Raw genomic sequence first — 25,761 nt, forward strand, 5'->3', positions numbered from 1 at the left:
TTCACCTTTGTACAGAAGTTGTCTTTGATCTGTTGGTCATGCAAGCAAAAATAGCTATGAACTCTATTCATACCCTGGGCCTCTCTCTGGATCACCATTCTGCTAAACACCTCAAAGGTTCTTCTGTATACTGACATTGAACAAAAATTTTGTTTAGGCTCTCATATCAACCAGTTACTCTAGTCTTCCTTTCTGCCAAGCTTTTGCTCATTCATGACACCGCTAAAAAAAAAAAAAAAAAAATCCTTTTCCTAGATGACATTTCGGTTACAGTACCTACTCTGTATGTAACCCTCCTCACGCTGTCCCTGTCACATTAAGTAAACTACTTGATCCACTTTAAAAATCCTTCCCAATACCCCTCTCCCATTCTATTGTCTTCTATTCATTCATTCATCTTTTAATGTTCACCTCTGGTAAGCTATACTATCAGCTCCTAACTCACATGCACAAGCTTCCTACCAGACATCTTTGAACTTTCTCTCACTTCTTTTCTTGGGTGGAGCTCCTCATTAACGTCTGCACAGTTAAGTCCTTGTTCCCCCTCAACCCCTGCCTAGAAATTTCTTCCTCAGTATTAAAAAGCTACAGTATAACTAAAAGACTCTATAGAGAATCATATTTTTTTTCGGTTTAGTTTTCTATCAGTTATAGAACAACTGAAGTAGCTAATACTGATATTGGCTACGTCATTATTTCAATTCAGTGTTCAAAGGACAAGTTTTGCCAAACACAAGGACATCATTTACAGAACTAGGATATGAATGGAAAGTTCTCCAAGACTGGAGCTCAACACATCACAACAGCCAGTGGTAAACATCAGTTATGTGGGGACCCAGAACAATTCACATTGCCACTACAGAAAGAATAAAGAAGTGCTTCACTGTTTGATGCTGCTCATAGAACAATCTACATCAAATTTTCCACGGCAGTCTTTCTCCTTAGCAGCCAACGCCCTTCATATTCTCAAAGTCTTTTACCATATCCACTTGCATTTAACTTATTTAATGGTGTAATACATTACTTTCCCATTATAAGCAGAAAAGGTCGCATACTTCTCATTAAATTCATTAATCTAAATTTAATTTATTTGATGTTCAGTATTTCCAAAAAAATAAACAACCTTTTAAAGTCAGCATTACCAAACAAATCCTACACTGTATCTATTTATTAAGCAAAAGCTCTGTTGTAAGGAGAAAAAAAAAGAAATGGCTACCCTTGCTTAGATGTTATGCAAAATAAATTATATAAAATGGCTGTCAGTAAAATAATTTTGTTTAATTCCTGCTTCTTCCTAAGACAAGAACTGTAGAATCTTTCTCCATCATCAAAGATCATACAGCTAGCACCTCACTCTTTCTAGCTATTTGTAATTAAAATTCCTTTTATGTGTCTATATGGGTTCCCAGGAGCGAATACACACAAATGCCTCTATCGCTGACACGAGGGCTGTGGTTAGAAGTGAGCTATGTTCATTTTTACAGTCAATAGTATAAGTTCAATCTTTGATGACTGGTTCATGATAGAGATACACAGAGGAAAGCCAGCCGCCAAGGTCAGTATTATTTATTATAACAGCATAACAAACTACCATCACAGATCAGTTGCTATATAAACTAAAAGAAAACTTACAGTTTGTGCCAGCTAGGACATAGCAGGAGGACAGCAGAGAAGAATACAATGACGCCATGTGCCGTGACAAGGTAACTAAATAAAAAGTACTTAACAAAAACAGTCTGGTTTTGCCAAACAATTAAACTAGCCTTTTCTTGATTCTCAAAGTCTTCATATGAAGCCGAAGGTCATATGGAAACCTACCCTTTCCTTTAGAAACCTCCGTTTACATATAATAAACAGCCTACCCAGGCTTTCTGTAGAAAAACCCTCCAGTCTTACTTTCCCCTAGTTATCCTCTGCTCAATTATGACCATACAGTTATTTAGATAGACAAATTATGCTCTTACACTACCCTTGCTACAACTTGGCAAAGGAAGATACTTGTGCTGAGCCCTCTCCCCAATTACTTGTGCCCAAAGGGGAGATTCCACATGTTAAATCATCTTACAGGATTATATACCTGGCACGCTATACTCTGTGGTGGAGAACACCTGCACAAATGGTTGCAAGACAGTACAGCAGGTTACACGGTGGGGTAGCGCCTCAGCATTAGGCTCCAGTGAGTGGCTCCTGGAATTACAAGCCTCGTGCTTTGTTCTCTCTCCCTGCGGGGCCCCACTATTCACAAATCAGGCTAAAATTTGGAGCATGGATCTGTAGACCTGTGCTCCCCAGCAGCGCATCACTGGAAGAACAGATGAGGGGACAGAGGAATGAGTTGCATGGATGCTGTAAATGGATGATTTAACAGCTCTGCAATATACTGTCTGCTGCTCCAGCCTCTTCAAAACTGTTCTTTATGAACAGTTCACTTTCTGAACTTGCTTCAGTTTGGCAAAAGGCATTTGTACCATTTAATTCCATTTGCATCCCCAAACACAGTGTCAGGCAAAGCTGAAGCTCTTGCCTTCTAAATAAAAGTGAATTTTGCCCATAATAAATATTCCTGATACTAGATCTATATATTACAGTGCTTTCAGTCTCACTAATTTTGAATGTTAAAATAGCATGAAGTCTGAATTAAGAAACAATACTCAAAGTACATATCAAAAACTTGTCATCTAAATCATATAGAACTAGTCTTTATATGCTGCTAATCCATTTATAACCTCCAGGTGATCCATAGTAGTTACGGGATAGCATAAGAAAATGGCTCCTCAACAGCTGTAAATTATTTAATTTCTGTCCTTGTATGCAATGAATGTTTTAGAAAAATGATTTATTTTCTTCCATGCTTGAAATTAAACTATTCAAGCTATATATACAAAAAACTGAAGACAAGTTCCTCTAGTAGCTGCAATGCTTCCTTCATTTGTACAAAGAAGTTAAAAGCATGAACTGATTTCCTTTCTTCCAGCTTTTACTCTAAGAAATGCATACAGAGCAATACCAGATCCTTTGAAATATACTTGGTTGTACAATAAAGGTGGGTTTTGTGAGTTTTGTTTTTTAATTTCACACACTTAAGGTTTCTTAATTACCATTAAGCTCTAATAAAACCCAAGTGAGAATACTGCAGACATTTTTACTGAATTCTATCTAGGCTGCTTTGAAGACTACTTTCTGTCATCTTTCGTTCACATTTCAGGGTAAAAGAACACACAACAACTAGGCATATGTGGGCTGCACTGTCTAGATGATATATCCTATAACATGAATTACACCTGTAAAATGAGTATCAGAGAAGTCTTACCATGTCTGTTGTGAAACTGTTAAAACTTGACATTAATTAATGTACTGAGTAACAAGCAAAGCGGTCCAAGACAATAGTTCGTTTAGAAGAAAACCTCTGCATTCTAACAGCATGATACCATGTTTATAGGCTGGTAATACTGGAGCTTAGTGCACTCTTCCAGGGAAAACAAAAATATGGAACAATGAGTACGTGTGGCAGGAGGGTCAGTGGGGAAAAGAAGAAATACAGCTTTAAATCTTAGCCACAGGGCTTCCACAGAACTTGGTTTAACTTGACCTCAGACAGAAACAACTGACACAGCTTGCTTAATCAACCACATCTGCATGTGAAACTTTAAGAAAGGCCACATTGCTAGAGGTACTCAGCTCAGTAATCAAAGTAATCAAAGCTATGAAGCACAGGCCTTGTTCTGGTTCAAAAATGCTTGAGCTCTCATCAATCACCTCCTGCCATAAAAAACATTGGAACGAAAAGAGTTGTATAAGGATCTATGATGCTGCAGCACAAAGATATCCTGCAAACTGGTCACCTTCTAAAGGAAAACCAATTTGTTTTAAACTGCAAAACAGATATTTAATTCTAATTTAAGTATAGAGATCATACATACATACACACACACACAGAGCTGTCACTTCTAGTGGAACTACCAAATACTTTGAAAACAAATAAAACTCCTGAAGTTCAAAAAAATCCACAAAATTGAATAAGTAGAGGATAACCAAATCTATCACCATGCACATTAATACAATGAGGCATTCCTCAAATGCACAAAATAGCATGCAAACTATGTCTGTGAATGCTTTAAGCAGTCCACTATCAGCAAGAATAGCAAGATAACCATGACGCTGCATGCTGGCAAGAAAGAAAGAAAGAAGGTAATAAAAGCAAAAAGCTGAGGAAAAGAAACTACAATGCAAAGGCAAACAAAAGAAACCAAGTCACAACAAACATCTCTACCCTTAAGACGTAAACAAAGAGCTCACCAGAGAAGCATGCAAAAGCACCAATTCTTCTTAGAAGCCGCATATCTTTCGTCTACCAATTTTCCACTCCAAATCTGCCTAAAGCCTCACACGCAGCTCTCAACCATCATCTTTACTACTTCAGCTAAACTCACTGTTCAAACTCCTCAGACCTGAGCACGCAGAAATTTTATTTGGATGTTTTCAAGAACATTCAATTGAATATCTGTTTGTCCTGTTGATCCAAAGTCTGAGTTAATTCACTTTCTGGACATACCTGTCTGACTGAGGAATGGAGAAACATTTGAATTCTACAAGAAGTATTTCTGGGACAAGTGCTTTTCTATACAATCTATGATGTTTACACACAAGGTTTAAAAGCATTTTAAAACTAGAAGTTAAGACAAATCTGTCCAGTTCAGCTGAGATTGTTTTGGCAGCGACCACTACAGTCATCGAATGTGCCTTTGTCTTCTGAAGCAAACAGGGCAATCAGATTTTTTTTTCCCAGGTTGCCAGTATTTGCATGAGATGCAGAACTGAGTAACACTCATCCTCCTCTCCCCCTCTTCCTTCAACTGTCTAGGAACCTGTTCTGAGTTTAGTTACTGGCTTTTCCCAAAGACAAACATAATAGCTTATATCAGAATTTACAGAGCTGGGACTACAAGATTTTCTATTTTTTCCTTTAAAAGAAAGGTAGTGATTTAGTTGGCTTGTATGCAGTATACCATAAAATAAGCAAACAACAAAGAAAATAGGGTGAAAAATGGGTGAGGAAGGAGAGAAATGGAAGTAGAGGGAGACAATTGAAGCAAAACAAGAACAATCAGGTACTTGTTTGCTGCTGGTAAACGTATTACCTGACATGAAAAGAAGCAAAGCAAGCATGAGGAGATCTGACTGTTCCCCAAAAGATAAGAAATTCAAGTCACATTAAAGAAAGTTTTAGTCTACTGACTTCTTCCTGCTCTAACAAGTCTTGGTCACCACCCAGTGGAAGTCGATCTCAACTACAAGACTTTTACAGATAATTGCTTCAGGAGGCACTAACAGCCTCATGCATTGAACAGCAGACATATAATTGGAGTAAAGTGCTTTAAGTGCTCTCTCTGGTGAATAACAGTCTAGTCCTTAATTTCAGCACCAGAATACATGCACTTTGACTGTTCTAACACAGTTTTCGAGGATGGCAATGGTCATAAAAACAACTCTTAAAATGACATCTTGATATTTTGTGTTTATCCTCCATCAGTGACGTCCCATCTTACTTCTTCATTTGACAAGTCCAAGAGAATTTTAAAGAAATTTAAGTGCCTGCACTAGAAGCTCAAGCTGCTGTCTGAAAGTCAACCTCTGCTCCTCCTCCTTCATATGCCATCATCGGCAAAGGAGTCACTAAAATGAAATCTCGCCTGATAACTTGAAGGTAGAAAAAAATACACTGTTTGCCTTTCTGCTGCTACGTCACTTTTGTACTACTGGCAGTATGGAAAACTTACTTTATAAACATCTGCATTCAGATAAACAATAGAAATGTTAACAAGTTTGGTCATCAACCAGAAGATACAGGTGGCCAGCTGTACGTCCGTACGCTGCCTTTGCAAAAAAAATTTTCTAAAATTAACCACTTCGCTTTACATCCCTAATTCCACATTTCTTCCAGAAAAATATACTTTCTTGAAAGGTCAGTTTAAAATAGGAATATGAACAGTGACCAACGTAACTTTCTGGATCATATTTTAAAAAAGCATGCAAGTTTTAAACAGCAAAGATTTTTAGAAGATGCAAAGCCAATGCCTAGAACTGCTGAAAATAATATACTAATTATATTAGTATTGATTCCATATATTAATTTCCTTCATAATATTGTAAAGTAGTTGTATCACACAAGAAACAAGGCAGAAAAATTAGTTTATTAAAATATCAAGTGCATTGTGTGAAATAGCTACTTGTGTATTCTTCAAGAACAAGTGAAAAATCCAAAATTTCTCTGAAACAAAACAAAACCAAAAGAGACACCATCAGAAACAGGAAAGTCAAGGTGGCTTACATATTTCTATTGTTTTGCCTGTCAAAAGGCGCATTAACAGCAGAGAGTAGACATTATTTAATAGATTATCAACCTAGTATATACTCCTGCACTGTCACTGATGAGTATTTAAAATAGACAGATATTTGAATAAAAGATACTGATAATAAATTTAATAAAAAAATACCTTTAAAGATAAATAGCAGATAAACATGTAAAAATTATGGCAAATGCAAGATTCAAGCTTTGCTAGTTTTCCCTGTATACAGAAAAGGCTAGGAGAACTAGAAGAACTGAGTTGGAGTTTAAAGCTGGTGTTATCAAATACAATACATCAAATACATCTTAACAAATACAGTTAAGATGATCACAAGGACAAGAGCAGTTTCCAAATTTGCCAATACTGCTTTAAAATGAAGGTACAAGACCTTTACCTCTGATTTAAGGCCTTCTCAGTTGCTGTAAGGTCTATTAAGCTTTCAGTCATAAAAAAAAATCCAAGCCAGGATCCCTCTGCCCTCCCTTTTCAGGACACCTTATATCAAAATGCAGGTGAGAAACTGTCTCAAGAACAGACCTGAGAGCCTTCAGCCTTGAAGGTGGGCCTGACTTACATGGTTTGTGAAGCAGTAGATTAGTAAACTATTTTCAGCCACATATTTTTAAGTAGAATATGAAACTTTCACTGGTAAGCACGTTTGTTTATTAAAGTCAGACACGATAAAAAAATATGTATTAATATATAAATATTGTTTATTAAGAATTGTATTATTTATGTAGTCCTACAGGAATAACTTATAGCAAAGCTGGAAATTCTATCCCTATCTTGAGAGCATTTAAAGAATTTTGCTGCTGTTTTAAATAACAGCCAAGCAAAGAATCTGCATCAAGAAATTTTGGAAATCAGTGGTGTATACCAGCAAAACTCCTTTCACTATGCTCTAGACATCATCCTGGAATTAAGGAAGGCATTGTCCGCTCTGCATCAGATCTGACTCCTTGAGAAGAGGTAAACAGGAGTCATACAGACTTAGATGAGTGTGCTGTTCAAGAACCTGCCGTGGTGTGGACACCCTCCGTAACATTCCAGGAGATCCAGAAAATACCAATTCCCTTTTCTACTAAATTTGCTTGAGGTTATGTCAGAGGAGAAGTACCTTAAAGGACCGTTTCTACCGTATAGCTGTCACAGCCTGCCTCTCTGAGGGCTTGATAACCAAGCAGCTTGCCAATAACAAGCGTGTTTACCCATACAGTTTACTGTCTCCATAGTCACTGGAACAGGGATGCCTACCTTGGGTTTTGAGAACAGCAGTTAAGTTGCAAGCCATCCTCCGAAGGTTGTAGTTGCTAAGTACAGGCTATCCTATACTGGCCAGCAGTTAGACTAGAAATTACCACAAAGAGGAATGAAAATCCCTGGTCTGCTTTATGCAAAATAGCCCTAGTATTGGCAAAAGCATTTCACTGACATCCAAAATTAGCATGATCCCCTTAACGTCCATTCTTACGCTCTGAATTTTAAGGGTTTTATCAGTGAGAAAGTGTTAAACGAAGTCCCTTCCTTCCTCTCTGCTCTGAAGGAAACAATGAGTTCCTTAATTCAACGGGAGAAGCCACGGAGAAAGCAAGCCAGAGAAAGCTACATCAGACATAAGCAGACATCCACTTTAAAGTAACGAAAAAGTTATTACCTCTTTTAATATCCTACTGCAGCTTACCCTACTAGGGCAGGAAAATCTATACAGCCTAACAAAGGATGCCAGATGGAAAATTCCACTGAGCCTAATTAGCTCACTGCTATTCCTGGATGACTGATACTGATGCAACTGTAAGACGGAGATTTTTTTCTTTTTCCTAATATGCTTTTTTACTTTAGTTCTTAAAGGTGTAATTGTTGCTCAATGAAAAAAAAAATGCACAAGATAGGAAGTAGTGCTTTGATTTCAGCTGAGAAAACTAAAATAAACACTATTTTCTCAGGCTACAGCAGATACTTAAATGAATAGTCTGGTATTTTTTCTGTGTACATCTGCATGACATATGATGGTTCCAGAAGTTTTACATGAAATTAGAAGAAAAATACTAAAAAGAGACTGAAGGTAGTAAAGATAGTAGAGTCAGACAGGCACGTGAACAAAGCTGAATGTCTAGAGAATGCTGAGAACCTGTAGAAAAATATTATTGCCTGAAGACAGTGATTAGTAAAACCAAAATGAACATCAAAGTGGGGAAAAAAAAAAAAATCAAAGGCTTGTGAAATTCATATGAAGAACAAATGAGGCAGCCTCACTCAACTACAGATAACAGCAGACAAATCAGCTAGATTCCCAAGGATTAGGGTGAAGGCATTTTATATTTATTTTGTGAAAGGTTAAGTAATGTTCCCATTTACCCCTGGCAAAATATATACCACACAGAGAGGCTTTCCCAGGCTACTTTGAAATTAAAAAGAAAAACGCTCAGTTCCTCATCCAGCACCGAAATACACTTTAGCTTTGCTTTTCCTATTTTAATATTAAACCTCCCTCATTGGGGGGGGGGGGGCATTTTAGTGTCATTGATGTTGCTTTAATTATCCAAAAGAAAGAACCAATATAGCTCAAAACAATTACCATCCTGTCAGCTAGTCATATCAGAAGTTACGCTTAAGTGTACAAAGTATGAAACTGAACAACTTTCATACCATTGCCAAACTGTCTCGACAAGAAGATGCATTCACTAGCCTTTGCTGTTGGTCTCCACAAGAAGAGTCCTTCTGTCTCACACTTTATGTTACTGCATTGCAAGGTAGATGGCTCTTATGTCACCTAAAGCCTCCTTTAATTTTCTGTCAAAATCCAGAGTATTCTCAAACAAAATTTCACTTGAAGGCATTTTACATTCTCACAAAAGAAAAGCCTTTAAAACATAAGTTAAGAACAGACTTTCTGTCTTCGTTTTTTTTCCCAACAAGAAAATTTCCAGTAAATTATGTATTTTCTGCAGAAACTCTCAACACGAGTTACATGCATGTGATTTTCTAGGCTGGAAGATACATTAACTCTATCATGTAGCAAACTACAAAAATCTTTTTGAACTCTTCAGCTACCACCATTTCAAGTAGAAACTAGAAACTTCTCACTGCTGAAATTTACTTTACCACATCCATGAAAAATCTACCCATCTACAAACAATTAAAGTTTTTTGGGATAACCCCCTCACATTTCAAACATAATCACAGAGAACTCTGTATTTAAAATTTAACAGAAAGCACTCCCATGATCCATCTTCCTTTAACATGATGGAGTGGAATTGATGCTAAAAGACAAAGTTGCTCATTGATGTATTTGCTCACATCTAGTCACCGTGACCAAGCATCAGCTGTGACAAGATGTCTGACAAAGCACACAGCTGAAGAGTAACACTCAAAAGAGCAACTTGCTCTGAAGGACAAGTCAAGACTGAAACCTAGCTTGTGGAAAAAGGATGGAGAGAAGGCTGTGATTCGAAAGGGGAAGCAGCAGTGCATGCAGTAACATGGAGAACTGCAGACTCACAGAACACAGTCTGTAGATGAGAAGGACCAAGACGACTGAGCAGACGAGAGCAGGAACTAGACTTAGACCTATTGTGGGTGGGAGAAAGTGTGCTGGAGAGATGTTATAGAAAGTCAGAAAGAGGGCAAAACACAGGAATAGGGAGCAAGAGAAATGGGAAACTCTGACAAGAAGCCAAGATGATGGGCAACAAATGTACAGAAAGTGTTTGTACTCCAGAGGCACAGATCTGCTGAAGAACCAGATGAAACAGTTATCTATTTGAGACGAGTAGTCCTGAAACAGCCCAATACCGCATGCAATAAATAAGGTCTACAGAAACAGAAAAATGAAGTTCGTTAACGAAAAAGCTTCAGGAACAAATTATCACGACAATCCTACATAGGCAATCTTTATTCTGACACTTCTTAACTTCTGAAAGCTAACCATAGCAACTTAAATTATTTTAAGGTAATTTTGCCATATTTTTAAAATTTTTAAAAACATATCTTCTTTTTCACGTACTATTCTACAATTAGCGAGGATAAAGAAAAAGGACTCTGAATAATCACAAGAAAAATTCCAATTAAAGATTGTGGAGGTAGGGATAGAAAAGATAATAGAATCTTAATACAATAGATCTCTTGATCCTATACACATTTCATAAGTAGTGCCCCACGAAACAACCATCTCCACTCTGCAACCGAAAAGCACAAACACAAAAGGCTGAGAAGAAACAAAGAAAATAATTCAATTAAACACCCAGAAGGTCTATCACCTGCAAACAATTAAAAATCTGGACTTGACTAACAGCAGAAACTATCTGACCTGAAGTTTGTTCCATAGCTAGTCAAGCTACAAAACAGCCTGGATTCTCAGACACCACCGTTGCTTCAAATAATTTGAAACCTTGATAATTAATCTTCTATCTTAAAGATTTTATAAATCCAAGTTAATAAAATCATCAGAACATGGGATGTTTTAAAGTGCTTTGCCATTAGCTTACAACCAGTAAACAAAACACCAAAAAAAGAACAAACTCATTAAATGATGGGTGTTGATTTTAAACTGTAAAATATTTTTTGGGAAAAAAAACCCCAACAAAACCTATGCAGTGATGAAGAGATAAATAGTTGCACAATTTTTAACAGCATGAATTAACACTTTAAAAATGGGTAATGTGTGAATAGCTCCTAATATCTAAATCTGCATATGTACAAGTTTCTTACCAGCTACTGGTAAATCCAGCTTTGCTCGTTTCAATTCTGATATAGAATTTTGGAGCTGGTCTATTACAAAGTCATCTTCATAGAAGAAATCCTTGGCTAAAGACTCCTGCAGAAATTCTACAAGCTCTTCCATTTGTAATTTCATCAGATGCTCTATATAAGAAAAAAATATTATACATTAAAATATCTTGATTATGAACATTGGAACATGTACTTAAGACATTAGATGCTTTTGTTTTCAAAGAAGAATTAAAAACACTTATTAATTAAGCAGATAACAGAATTCTACACCAGACATCTATAAAACACATTAAAAATTCACTTGCAAATCAGCATGGAAATGCTTTCTACTTATCATTCTTTACTTAGGACGATGTTTTTAAGAAGGGGCATCTTCAGAAAACTAACTACAAGTCACCCTCCTTCAGCCTTCTTATGTCCAACAGCTTCAGGTCTTTATTTTTCAGCCTGCATCCTCAATTTACAAAACATTGCTGTAGAGCTGTACAACATACATCATCTCTTTTATTAAGAGCTTTGAAAAGCAGTAAAACATTTTAAAAATTGATATTTACGGTATCCTCATTCACAGCTGAATTAACTTCCAATGAAATGATGATGGCAGTTCACCCGTCAGAACTGCTTCAGGCTATCTGAAAATTCAGGTACTTTTTGCTACTTCAATCAAATTCAGGTCATATTTTGAAAGTCATTTTACAGTTATCAGATTATTTTTCTTTCCCTTTTTACAATGCAGTGTGGCCATGTTTCCCACACAAATCTATTTGGCTTGCAAGGCTGTAACTGCATACCTGTGTAGCTTCTTTAAGCATATGTATGCCATCAAAATTCCAGAATGTACAATTTCTATACAGAAACCATAAAAAAAAAAAGTTTTTGCAATGTAATGAAAATGCTTTTGGCATATATTCCACAGTGGCACTTTGACTGGGTAGCTATATCATCAATGTTTTTAAGGGTAGACAAGAGACTGGAAAACAAATCAGAATCTGTCTTCTGCCACCTTCTCTGCCAGTCCTCTAATCTCTTCTCTGTTGCCATAAGGTACTCTCAGTGTTTTGATCGTGGAGGAAGTTGCTACGTACTTGCTGAGCAAGCAAACCTGCACTCGAACTTTTTCCTTGCATCTTCCCATAAAAAGAGTGGCGAATAAAAAAAAAAATTCAAGTAGATGTCTATTTGCAAATAAAGAAGATAAACCAAAATGCCAAGCCTAACGTTTTGCCTCTAAATGTTTAGCTTTCGTAAGTACAATAATTTAAAAAGTAACCTTTTTCATTTTTCAAAGGAGTTTATGAACAATCTAATGAATACACCCCAGTGAAACAGTGAGGTAGTATCACCACAGTTCAAGGAGGGTAAACTAGCAAGCAAATTAAGACATCAATTCTGCAGAGCTCCATGCAGACCTCTGAGTTAAATGACCTCACTAAGAAAGCTGAAGTCCCAGAGTAAGACTGTATCAAACTCGAGCTACAAGGCATCATCCTGAGAAATGCTCTAGTATATTTAGAAGCTAACATCCATCCTCAAAAGCTTTTTGGGTCCTTTGGAATTTAAGGTGCTAAATCACTTTGGGGAACCAGGCATAGATGCTTTGGAAAACTATTCTGTTCAAAATCTCAAATTTTACTTTACCCGAAGGTTGCTCTCTTCCGGAGCAACCGCTATGCATATTGAAGCCCTACTTCCCGGGAAGTGGCTGGACATTGCCTGCTGATGGGAAGTACAGAATAAATCTTTTGTTTTCCTTTGCTTCTGCATGCAGCTTTTGCTTTATTAAAATGCCTTTATCTTGACCCATGAGTTTTTTTTCCATCTTATTTTCTCCCCTCCCCTTGTCCTGCTGAGGAGGGGAAGCGATAGAGTGGCTTGGTGGGCACCTGACATCCAGCCAAGGTCAACCCACCACACACACACATTAATAAAGCAAAGATCTTTATCATTTTGTGCATAAGGAAAGAAAAATACCTGTCAGAAATAGCGTAAGGCAAATGGAAACCAAGATTTTCACACAAGGTCAAGCTACACAAAATAAGAATAAAACCAGCTGAATCTGTTTAGCATTCAAATGTTTGAGAGATTCCTTACTTCTGTGTAGTTTCAGAATTGTGTAAGACATAGCAGTGAGAATCCGCTCTCCTTCAAGTATGTAGATATCCCATATCCTGAGGCTTAATGTAAAGGGAGTCTGCAATGACAGAATCGGGCAACACTGTGAAAACAGCCTCTCCCAAGTCACAATTGAAAACAGAAATAGGAAATGAAAAACATACTCACACGATCAAGGAAACACTGGAAAAACCACTTTGTTGTGTAAAAGCTAGTGGACATATCCTGGGAGTCCTGTAAAAAAATGCAGAAGTTTAAAAATACTCACGAAAACCAAGTAATGCCTTGCACTGTCCATGAAAAAAAACATTTTCACTTTGAGGCCCATGTACCCAATATTCACCATAAAGAATTAATTTAACTACGTGAAACACTGTTACTTCAATCCAACAACTACAATTTGTGTCTTTTATAGTTTTTCTTCATCAACTTCACCACCTGAAGAAACATGCGTTTGGAGATGCAGAGGTATTAACACATCTTAGACCTCCATCTTATTCTTGGGACAGAGGTAGCAGAGGATTAAATCCTCTCTGAAGAAAATAAATCAATATTCTGCAGCAATCAAAGTTCAGGGACTGGGTCCATTTAGTCTTTCATTTCCCTATAGCAAGGCTGCCAATTCATGCCAAAGGTTGGAAAGATTTTGTGACAAGAATACCTATCCAAATTCTTCAAACACAGGGCCTCAAAACAGCACTTAGACTGATAAGGAATTTCATTCCTTAATTAAGGGGCCTAATTTCCCCTAGAGCATAGATGGTCCATCTGGTATGCCACCCCATTCAAAGATTGCTAAAGTTTCTTTGCAGTTTCATGGAGCTCTTCAAAGTTATTTGCACAGTTAGAGGAAAAGCTAAAGTAAAAGCTGAAAAGTTAAGAAAAATCTGAATTTTAATTTTGGGATAACATCACATTCTATGCTTGCCACATTCAGCTTTTCCAAAAATTTCAAGCATATAAACACTGAATAAGTAATGCACCAAATCCAAAAATTTCAATTATACAAACACTTAATAAGCAATGGACCAAATCCTTCTGATTTATCTGCAGGCTTCACCTTCATCTTTCAGCAAGTTAAAATGGGTTCATCTTAGTGATACTTTCACAGTAAGAAATAAGGGAAAATAATTCTTAATATAATTGAAATAATCTTTATGAGATTTTCATTTTGAGTCTTTTAAAAAAGCAGACAGAACAAAAAACACCTTACTTTGAGAATTTTCTAACCTGTAAGAATAGCCACCAGCCTACTGAAAGATAGTTATAATGTACCATGCCTTCCCCTGATTAAAAAAAAAAAACTGATTGCTATTAAACTTAATGCCACTAAACTAATTCACACAAAAATAGAACTAAGTTCTGATTTAAAACTGAGAAGAAAAATATATAATAAATATATGGAGAGAGTGAATGTTTTCTGGATCCCTCTAATCAAGTGGCCATGAACTCCCTCAGAAGGGAGCTATGAAAGCATTTTATTTAAATTAGCTTTTTCAGTTACTGAAGCAACTTTCTACACTTTCCTGAAACTTTCTTTTTCAAGTGACCCAAGGCAGGGGGGGAGATGGGGGACAGATGATAGGAAAAAAAAAGTTCTTGATTATTAAATGCAGTAATAAGAGGTATATAAACAATATACAAAATTTAATAATGTGACAGCCTCTGGTTGTATCACCTCAATCATGTATAACTATTTTTGGGGTTTTAGAATATATAAGGGCCTTTTACCATTTACTGTTAAAACCACCCAATCTTCTTGGGATTATTCTGTATTTTGTTCCTGAAACATGACAACCTCAAAAATGATAATAAGACTGTATTTCTAAACAAGAATCATCGTCTTGCATGTACTGTAAAAACTAAATCCACAACTTTCATTTCAGAGTCAAGTTAGTTACAGAACTGGTCTTAATTTTTTTTTTTTTTTTTAATATGACAAGATCATCTTGCATGACTAATTTTGACTTGACCTTTTAACAGAAGAGTGGTTTTTTTCCTAACCAGATCACCTAATTCCATGTTTTGAGCAGGTCTTACAGTGTGTTGTTAAAAAAAGACATTAAATTCTATTTTATAATACAACAGGCACACATTAGATGAAATTCATCATTGCCAAGGTGCTAGTCTGCTCCCAAATTGTCTTTTTTTCTTTTTCTAAGGAGACAGACACACTAAACAGAAAACAATATGGTCCTGGAAAGGTCATGTTTGTAAGCAGCTATCACTCTTAGAAGATGTTGCTGCAACCGAGCATCTCTTACACCACCTTTTAAGACCTGGAGATGGATTCTGGCAGAACCAATGTGATTCTGAAAGAAAATTCATGATGACTCTTGGAAGGGCATTTTTCTCCCATTAGAAAAATAATTTGTTCCTTAGAATAAATACAGCCAATATTAGCAAAAAAATAAAGGGCATATTATTTCCTATTTAAGAGCATTAGAAGCATTAGAAGAGATAACGCTCAACGTTTCGCTTTGTGAAAGTACTACTGAGTATGTGCAAATTTTAAAAGGACCATAACTCCTCTTATAAAGGTTATTTTTTAAACAGAGGTTAAAACTGGTTGGTTGCAAAGTCACCTCTGTCCAGAGATGAGCCACGAAGCTCTACATACAATAAACTCTTGATAAAATGTTTTAACATCAGCTGGCTATACAGCAGTTTGCACAAGGCCAGGTAGTAGGACCACATGTTTTCCTTAACTTAGAGGTCTAAAGTGAGACAGACATGCAATTTACTCTTAGGATCCAACTTTATCATAAAACTCTGCCAAGGTGCACCATAACTTTGCCTATAATGAAAACAACAGCTCTTCTGCCTCTTAGAGCTTTGCATTTTTTTCTGAGGTTTGAGGTATTCTTAACCTAGTGGGTTAACCTGAACTGAAACAAGGTAGCAAGCTGTAAATTAGTATTGCTTTTATTGTGATATAAATACTTACCAAATGCTGCTTAAGTTTGGACAAAAATTTTTTCAGTATTTTGTCATGATGTTCTTGAAACCTCAACAGTTTTGGAAAACCAGGAATAAAAAAACCTAAGAAAAGAAGTTGACCATGTAACAGGTGTATGTACTATAAAAATGACATTAAAAAAGGCATTCAGAGCTCTGAGAACATTATCCTTCTATAAGACCACTGGATCTGAACAGATATTCATAGCACAATTATGATGTCCACATACGGATATGCACATACTCCTGCCCAAATGACTACAGCAAAACACCAATACATTCCCTTAGTGACTATTAGATTAGTAATGGTAGATGACAGCAGATCCATCAGTCCTACATTAGTCTACCCACTATGAGATCATTGGGAAACCAAATTTATAATTATTCTTTAAAAAACAAAACAAAAAACCACAACCCACACCAACTAAAACTTTTAAAAGCAGAAAGACATAAATCAGGATTATGCCCAGCAAATTCATGATAGAAAGGCAAACAGTATGGGCAGCTACTAGAACTGCCTGCACTGAAGAAAAGACCATAAAAAAAAACGACAAGAGGGATATTCTACCAAGACAAATACAAATATATAGTATAAAGTAAAGATTGTGAGCTCACACAACTGAAACTAAGGGCATATTAAAAATCTTGAATAGTTTTAGTGATCATACACTGCAAAAGGGAAGCACTAAGATCCCCTTCCAATTGAGTTATCAGCAGAGTTAAAAAAAGGCTCAGAGCAAACACAGAATATTAGCCAAAAAACATGAAACGTAAGGAAAGCTAGTACAGGTACACAGCAGGAAAAGAAACCATTCAAAGAAGATCCTTCAAAAAGCTGAAGCGGTGTTCAGATCAGAACAACAGAGATGATCAAACACTGGCAATATAAAAATGTGAAAAACAAGCCCCCCCCCGAAAAAAACAACTTACAAAAGACATTAAAAAAATACTAATAGACCTTGGAAGCGGAAAGCCTGACAGAGAATTTGTAGGTTCAACAGTCTGTGAAGATTTTTAGAAGTGCTCAGAGAAGATAAAGTCAAGACTAAAAACAAGTTAAATTCTTGCACGGAAGACACAGGGGAGGTTCCCAAGTCAGGACCCTGAACAGCTCTAAAAGAACTCAAAGATCAACTAGCTGAAAATATCGATTCCATAAAACCTCTTGCTTAAAATACCAGGAGCCTGGAAAGTGGCTGACATTATATCAGCTTTTCTTAAACTGGTTTTCGGTCCAATATTCAGACCAATACTCCAAGAGGAAACCAACAGAAACCATAATAAAGAAAGTTGGGGTAAGTGGATGTCCAGATGGATACAATGCACTGGAAAAGAATCAATGTGGTTTTTACAAAGAGAGGTCATGTCTCTTAAATCTACTGGGCTTCCTTGAAGAAATCAGTGAGCATGTGGATATTGCCTATTTGACTTTCCAAAAGGTACTTAATAGGTTCTATCACCAAAGTAGCTTCATCTCTTCATTGCATCTCCTAAAGCAGCTAATCCAATGAGTTAAAAGATAATAAAATAAAAAAGACAAAAAGGCTTCACCCATGAAGTTGCACAGGGGTTTGTGCTGGGACCTAAGCTATTTGACATGTTCACATCCACACTGTGAACAATCAGTCAAGTCCTAGCCATCCTGAAAGAGTATTGGAAAATCTGGAAAAGGCAAGAAGTCACAGAAATTATCAAAGTACACCACCACTTCTGTGTCAAGAACAGATTAAAACGTTACGTCTGATCAGCCTGCAGTAAAGAAAGAGACGAGGGGAAATACCACCAAGTGCCAGCGGTGAACAGGTTATGAACATTCACCATCTTCTCTAAGGCAAAATCCAGAGGGCATCATCGAGAAACCATCATGTGGCAGAGCCAAAACAAAAATGGAAGAACACAATCGATAGTCAGATGCAATGAATTACTTAAGAAAGAAAAGTCTACTGGAGACTATTAAAGGCAAAACAAATTTCCATCTCAAGAAGTTCCTCCAGAAATTCTTTCAGCCTCTAATACATTTTCCAGGAGAAGTTGATCTTTGGTTGCCTTATTTCTCAGACACTTCACTGAGCATCTGTTGCTGGTCACTATCAGAGACATGACACTGGGTTAAATAGGTCTGGTACAGCAATTCCATATTCTTAGGATTAAAAAAAGGCTTCAAAAAAACCCCAACATTTATTACTTGTAAATGACAGGCAATATGGAAACCGGAAGAAGTATGGACCCACAGAACACCTGTCACTTCAGAGGGAAAAAGAGGAGGAAAAGGAGGAGGAAAAGGAGGAGGAAAAGGAGGAGGAAAAGGAGGAGGAAAAGGAGGAGGAAAAGGAGGAGGAAAAGGAGGAGGAAAAGGAGGAGGAAAAGGAGGAGGAAAAGGAGGAGGAAAAGGAGGAGGAAAAGGAGGAGGAAAAGGAGGAGGAAAAGGAGGAGGAAAAGGAGGAGGAAAAGGAGGAGGAAAAGGAGGAGGAAAAGGAGGAGGAAAAGGAGGAGGAAAAGGAGGAGGAAAAGGAGGAGGAAAAGGAGGAGGAAAAGGAGGAGGAAAAGGAGGAGGAAAAGGAGGAGGAAAAGGAGGAGATCACTAGAAAAGTCCCAAACCAAAACCAAAACTCTTTCTAGTTACCAATTATGTAATTCAGTGCATGGTCACTAAGCTGCAAGATTTACTATCTCAGATTCACACTGGTTTAGTGTTTCATACATACAAATGCACATTCTACCACACTTAAATGTCAGGTTGCATATTAGGAAATTTTACTAATACAGGCAAGGTGTTTGGGTTTTTTACCTTAATGTAAACAATGAATGACTACATCAAAGCTAATTAGCCATCATTAATAACATCTGAAGGTGCTTTTTCCATGGAAAGTTGCTCTTTCAATTTATATATACCAACTCATTATCTTGAATTTTTAAGACTGTAAAAACCCCAACAGAAAGAGCTTTCAAAACCTAAATCATTTTCAGGGTCAGATACCTGTATTTTATCGTTTAGAGACTTCACATCATCCATACAATATGAAACATCAGAGACCAAATTCATCCCTTGATTTCAAGTGGTGTAATGCTAGAAGTTAGTCTGGCTACATATGAGACACATGGGTTGCACCCAAAAAGCATTCCAGGTTCTCAGGTCACAGGTAGAAGAGAAAAACAGATGAAAAACCTTGTCTATGGGGAGGAACTTTTCACCATCAAGTGTAATTATAAAAGTTTTCCTTCATGAATACCAGCAATTTACAATTTAAATGATTTAGGCTTTAAAGAGTTGGCAAACAGTGCTTGAAACTACTTTCCCCAAAGAAGAACACAGAAAAAGTGCAAACAGTTGTACGACACCAATTAAGCCAGCTTTAAAGTTTCTCTTCCAGAATCTACAGTGATATTTATAGTAATGCTTGCACTGTGGCATAAACTCATTTAAAACATACACATTCAAAGAATCATAGGAAATCTAGGTTGGAGGGGACTCTGGAGATTACCTGGTCCAACCTGCTGAAAGCAGAACCTTAGATTAGGTTGGTAACATTTAATAAGTGATAAATTGGGAACATTTGAGTTATAATTAGGGTTTTGTCAGCATATCTATAAATGCAAACTTCCTTAACAGACGTTGCCAAGACAGCTTCAATGTGTATATGAACCTGTGGCACGACGGTTCGTATGCCCTGTAGAGGAACCTATGAAGCCTTGGGCTACTCAAAGTTAGCTCCTTCCCTCTCTAATCACTTGACAGGTGCGTGCCCTGTAACTGGGGGTGGAAAGGAGAAGGGAGAGAATGAAGAAGGGAGAGAGGGAGGTCTGAATGGGGTATTTGGTAACAGTTAACACAGGCAGCGCGCTGACTCCCATATGTACACAAGCGGTACATCTGCCTGTGTAAGTCCATCACCAGCTACCACAGGAACCCTCTTGTTCATCACAGCAACTTCAAACGATGACTACAGAAATCAGCCTGAGAAATTCATGCTAAGAGTTCTCCATTAGCATCACATTCCAAGGTTAGGACTCTCCTGTTTTAAAAAAGGTGACATGGACAAAACACTAAGACATAAAATCTGGAAAAAGTTTTAAAATCCTGTTTAACAGTCCACGGCATCTTAAAAAAGCAGCTACGCCTATGTGAAGCTCCCATGTATCAAAAACAGATCAACTGATTTGGTATGTAATGAGTTGATTTAGACTTATCCCCCAAAACACCTAAAATTTTCTGTGACCTTTGAGGAGCTCAGCATTCTATGTAGTTGTATTTGCACAGTTGTAGTTGCACAGCTTTTGATGATTATTAAATCTATAGATTTTTTGTAAGATTATTTTAGTCTGTGTTATCATTGTGTAAAACTCCAAGCAAGTCTTTGACTCTTGAGGAATTCAAAATTTCACTTATGACATTGTCAGATAGCACTTGTCCGTTTGTTTTTTTAAAAAGGCAATCGCTTTGCAGAAGTATAAACAGAAAAATAGCCAACTAGCACTTCATGTTGGGGGTGGAAAACACGCAGGAACACTGAAAAGCCAGGGAAGGAAGCTATCACAGAACGAGGAAGTCTTAAGCAAGGAAAAGGAGCCAGAGCCTGTTGGAAATTTGCTAAAAAGCACAAGTTCTAGATAATATTTACTTTTTCAGGCTTCCAAGAACTACAGCTTTTCTGAATTGCCACGTCATTAACAGCTACAACAGATGCTGGAATTCCTGGAGTAGTTCCATACCAATAGGCATGGAATATGCATAGATCATACTAAATTTGGCATGGAAAGAGAGAACTACTAAAACCATAAAAGTAACAAGACAGTGAGAGCAGGAAATGCTGTGCCAGGCAGAGATAAAACAAAGAAACTCAAAGTTAATGCCTAGCTACAATGTCAATTTGTTGCTGTGGATTCCTGTCCTGCCAAATGATAGCATAGCCACATTATTATTTAACACATTCTGTATTAGGTTTCCACTAGTATTTTATTGGTTATATAGATATCTACATAACCAGCTTTCAACTGGTTACATTCCCCAAGAGATGAGGAGGAAAGAAAACATCTGATTTTCATTAAGAACTATCTGAAAGATATCACATATAAAAACAATTACTTACCGTTATGGGTGAGCTTCAGTAACATCCAATGGCCCCCCAAGTATAAAGCTCACATTATGTCTTATTTTGACTATCCAGACAGAACAGCATAGTTCCATTTTCAAATAATTTACAATTTAAATAGTATATATTAGGTTTCAACCTGCCCTAAGTGACATGAAACTCCATACCATGCATAGCATGCTTTGGACCAGAGAGAAGTTTCACCAAGGCCCAGAAGGCATCTTCTTCGTTCATGTACATAAGGAGTAAAGCTGTGATCTGGCTCATCCCCTGGCAGTATCCAACTTCCTGAAAATCAGACAGCGAAAATATTAAAACGCTGAAAACAGAAGTCTCATAACCATGAGCTGTTAGTTCTTCCTTGAGCTAGTGGAGGAAAGAGGATGCCTGTCCTGATGGCATAAGTTCCCTAATTATGACACCACCAAACGCACTTCATATTTAAACATTTAAAATATTGATAGACAGAAGGGATGATGCACAACCCTCCAACTGAAAAGTAAACTGTAACTCTTGATTGTTCATTAGAACTCTCTACTGAGGCACAAAATCCTTGTCAGTACTAATAATTTCAAGTAACTGTATAATCTTATTCTCCGAATATCTCTCTGTATTTTTCATTCAGTTGTAATTTGGGTTTTTTTTCAGGGGGGGAGAGGGTCTTGCTTTGATTTGCTTTATGGTCAGGGCACCATCTAATAAACATAGGGCTTTTCAAGAGTGACCTATAACTATAAACCTGCCCACGTTTAGCAGCCCATAGCAAGCAGATGTAATAAAATTTTTTTCTTCGGGTTTATTGTTCCAAAACTGAACTTCAGTATTTCCTCTGCTATTAATTTTGACTTTTATGGCAGGAACCAACTGTCACTATCATTTAGCTGCTCATATAAGCCCACTGATAAAGTATTTGTAAGGACAACGACTTGATTGTTGAATAAGTTTTTTCAGGTTTACAAGTTCTTAGCAGAACTTTGCTCTAGAGATAAAACCAAAGCATAAGAACTGCTATACATTAAGAGGAAAAATGCAACAACATAACCGCAAAATAAAACCTCACTGCAGTATTCCCATCATTACACTTTAACCGTTGATTTTAAACAATATTTTTCATGCAACTTGAAGATATTAGTCCAAAGTTCTATAGGAGATATATAAAGGCCCTTCCAGAGTTTTAATTCTCAATGTATCAAGGCTGCTTACAGTGAAAAGCTTAAGACAACATAACAAGTGAAAGACAACAAATTCCAGCAATGTAAGTTCTTTTATGGGCCAAAAATTGCGAGGAGACAGAAACTGAAATAGGATAGAAAGGTTACATTTCCTAGAACTTTGAAAAATGAAACAAAGTGGTATTTAATTAGAGTAACTGCTTAATTTCACTTTCTTCCCCTTAACTTTACATATTTTTACACTGACTTCTAGGGAGCTGCTGATGGATATAAAATGAAAGGTGTACAAAAATGGTCAAAATGGGCACAATGAATGAGGGGTAGTGCATAAAAAACAGTTAAACATGGACATGATAGCATTTCTGTTTCTTCTGTTTTATGCATGCAGCCAAAAGACATTACAAAATACCTAAGTTTCTAACCCTTATGATATAGTCTGGAAACCCCAACTCTAACAAATCCTCATCCAGGACTACAGCCAAGACCGAGAGCTTAAGTAAAGAAGATACAGCCTTTAAAACCATTTTCCATTTATTAGAACCCTCCAGGTTATGAAATATGCCTGTTTACTCCAACATGCATCCTTCTGCAGTGTGTTTTCCTTCCCATCATTCAAACGAATGGAGGCATATAATATAATGGGGGGAAGATACCAGTAGTGTAAAACTCCAGCACAGCACAAATTCATTATTTTTATTAGACACAATACTTAGTTTCAGTTGATCTGTATGCACAGTTCAGTCTGTCCAATAAGATACTCATAATCAAGGTACTTTGTTTTATTTTAACTTCAGCACAAAACATGTCAAACAAACAGTTTATTTTTATGTACTTCCAAAGGTCTCTGAAATGTTTGGTTGGTTGGTTTTTTTAGGGAGAAAGAAGATACAGAATTGCAAATTATTATCTCATGGCACATTCAGAGAAAGCATATTAAGTGTGAAGGTACACAACTTACCGTATTATATATGGAATATGCAGCTAAAACATGGAATAAAGATTGTTGCCTGGAGAAATAAGAGTAGAAAAGGAAAATACTATAATATTATCTTTTGTAAAAACAGAAAAACATAATAGTAGTGCACTATGTTTTGGAAACCTGTTTCCCCAATTTAACTGGTCTAGCACTAAAGAATAGGATAAACCACACTTTACAAAGATATGCGCTTCTGATTTCAAACCAACATTATATTTAGCACTTTTCTGATGTTTTACATGTTGAAAGTTTTCAAAAAATACCTATAATACTTTAAGGCGGCCATGGTGTCAGATCATCATTTTCACAGATAGGTAAAGTGAAACATAGGATGGGCTACATTTCAAACATTGATTTATTCTGAATGCCAAACTTTAAACACCCCAGACTTGATTTCTGTGCTTGCAGAATATTAACAGCTGTTACTAGTTTCAAACAGAGATGTAGAAGCGTTGAAATACACAAAGCAGCCACAAAGGTGTCTTAATCTTGGCACCCAAATTAAAGGCTGCTTTAGTGACTGCTACTGCCAAACTGAAGAAAAACAACATCGACTCTGACTTGCCATCCTATGCTCAGTCCTCCAGAGCGTACTGATCTCCATGTACTTCAGAGTTAGAATTACCAGGAGCTTTGTATAGGTCCTTTGCTTTCTGTAAAAACAGTCTAACTTGTAAAGGTAGTAAGACCAAACAAAAAAAACCCAAAAAAAACCCACCAAAAAAGCCCCAACAAACCCAAAACCAACACAAAACTTTTCTCCAATTGGGATATCAAAGTAATGGTGGAGAGCTCTCATAATGAATTTTTAAACTCACACCTACTTTTTCTGATTTGTTGGGGGGAGAATTTGGAAATCTGAATGCCTTATTTCAGAGTTAAATTTTAACCATTTTAGGTGAGTTTTGCATACTGTCCTTTTTCTGTCCAGTGAAATTCCCTCTGCCTGTCACTAATCAAATGCATAGAAATAGATATTAGCAGGTTAAGAAAAGAAAGCATAAGCAGCAAAAAGCTGCGTATTTTCTACTGGGAAGAAGATGCATACTTGGTGAGCTTTGCCAAAAGGTCTAAATTATGGCATTTTTATTTGCCGTCTTGCAGAATTGAAGCTTAGCCGTTCGTCAGGAACCAAAGTGAAGTGTAACCTGAAGTACTAGATATTAAGCTGGAGTCTTATTTTACAAGGACAAACTGAAAGGTCCCAAATGTACACGGGAGCCTTCTATATCTTCAGTTGGCCATACAAAACTCAACATAAGAGCACAATCTCATTCACAGTAAGATACATAAAATAATGGTAATTTCAGTACTATTTACACTAGATGATACCACTAAAGACCTGTAAAAGAATGTACCTTCAAAGACATACAGTCTACTTAAAAGTCAAACAAGCTATTGATTTACCCAGGGGACTTTTATTTCACTGCTATGTGAAATGATTTCTGAATTTTTCATGGAGGCATCACTGGAAATGCATAATATATGTACAGTAATTCCAAGATCTATTCCAAGTGTGAAATTGCTTTATGCAGCCAAAGGCTTTCCTGTGGACTCTGAGGGCATGCTTACAACACAGCTACAGGGACTGGAGCTGGCTCTGCTTGTGTTAACCCCAAACTGATGGGGTAGCAAGCTTCTGCTAACACCTAAAATGTGTGCATAAAAACTGAGGCCCGGAAGCAACACAGCCATTTTTGCATGGCACTGTGTCAGTACTACTGAGAGGCGAGGCACGTCAGCTCAAGCATAGATGGCACTGCGTAAATACATCTAAACTACAGTGGCTGCACAGAATAGCTCTCGGCTCGGGAATTTCTGCTTTGTACTCCATCCTCTGTTGCAGCCATCAGAAAAATTCCCCATATTTAGAATTTGTCCACAGAGTACCTAGAATAATAATAAGAAAATGTTTGTTTTATTATCACATTTAAGTTCACAGCTCTTTGAGCACTGCTTTTTGAAAACAGCAGACTACCGTAGAATCTGCCTTGGTGTGCTGGTTTTGGCTGGGATAGAGCTAATTTTCTTCATAGTAGCTAGGATGGGGCTATGTTTTGGATTTGTGCTGGAAACGGTGTTGATAACACAGGGATGTTTTTGTTACTGCTGAGCAGTGCTGACACACAGTCAAGGCCTTGTCTGCTTCTCACACCACCCCACCAGCGAGCAGGCTGGGGGTGCACAAGAAGCTGGGAGGGGACACAGCCGGGACAGCTGACCCCAACTGACCAAAGGGATATCCCACACCGTATGACGTCATGCTCAGCATATAAAGCTGGGGGAAGAAGGAGGAAGGGGGGGACATTCGGAGTGATGGCGTTTGTCTTCCCAAGTAACCGTTACGCATGATGGAGCCCTGCTTTCCTGGAGATGGC

General features: G+C 37.2%; 1 protein-coding gene across 1 annotated transcript in view; it reads right to left on the minus strand.

Annotated features, from left to right (window-relative positions):
• USP6NL (USP6 N-terminal like) overlaps nucleotides 1–25,761 on the minus strand; it is a 126,252-nt gene that overhangs the window by 3,641 nt on the left and 96,850 nt on the right. The window contains exons 8-13 of the mRNA XM_009321744.1: nucleotides 23,366–23,414; nucleotides 21,403–21,523; nucleotides 16,135–16,229; nucleotides 13,356–13,421; nucleotides 13,167–13,266; nucleotides 11,055–11,207 (exon numbers count right to left, since the gene is read on the minus strand). Of these exons, the coding sequence (XP_009320019.1) occupies nucleotides 11,055–11,207; nucleotides 13,167–13,266; nucleotides 13,356–13,421; nucleotides 16,135–16,229; nucleotides 21,403–21,523; nucleotides 23,366–23,414 (584 nt within the window). The remainder of the gene's footprint in view (nucleotides 1–11,054; nucleotides 11,208–13,166; nucleotides 13,267–13,355; nucleotides 13,422–16,134; nucleotides 16,230–21,402; nucleotides 21,524–23,365; nucleotides 23,415–25,761) is intronic.

This window comes from Pygoscelis adeliae, unplaced genomic scaffold (genome assembly GCF_000699105.1).
Source record: "Pygoscelis adeliae isolate BGI_AS28 unplaced genomic scaffold, ASM69910v1 Scaffold202, whole genome shotgun sequence".
NCBI lineage: Eukaryota > Metazoa > Chordata > Aves > Sphenisciformes > Spheniscidae > Pygoscelis > Pygoscelis adeliae.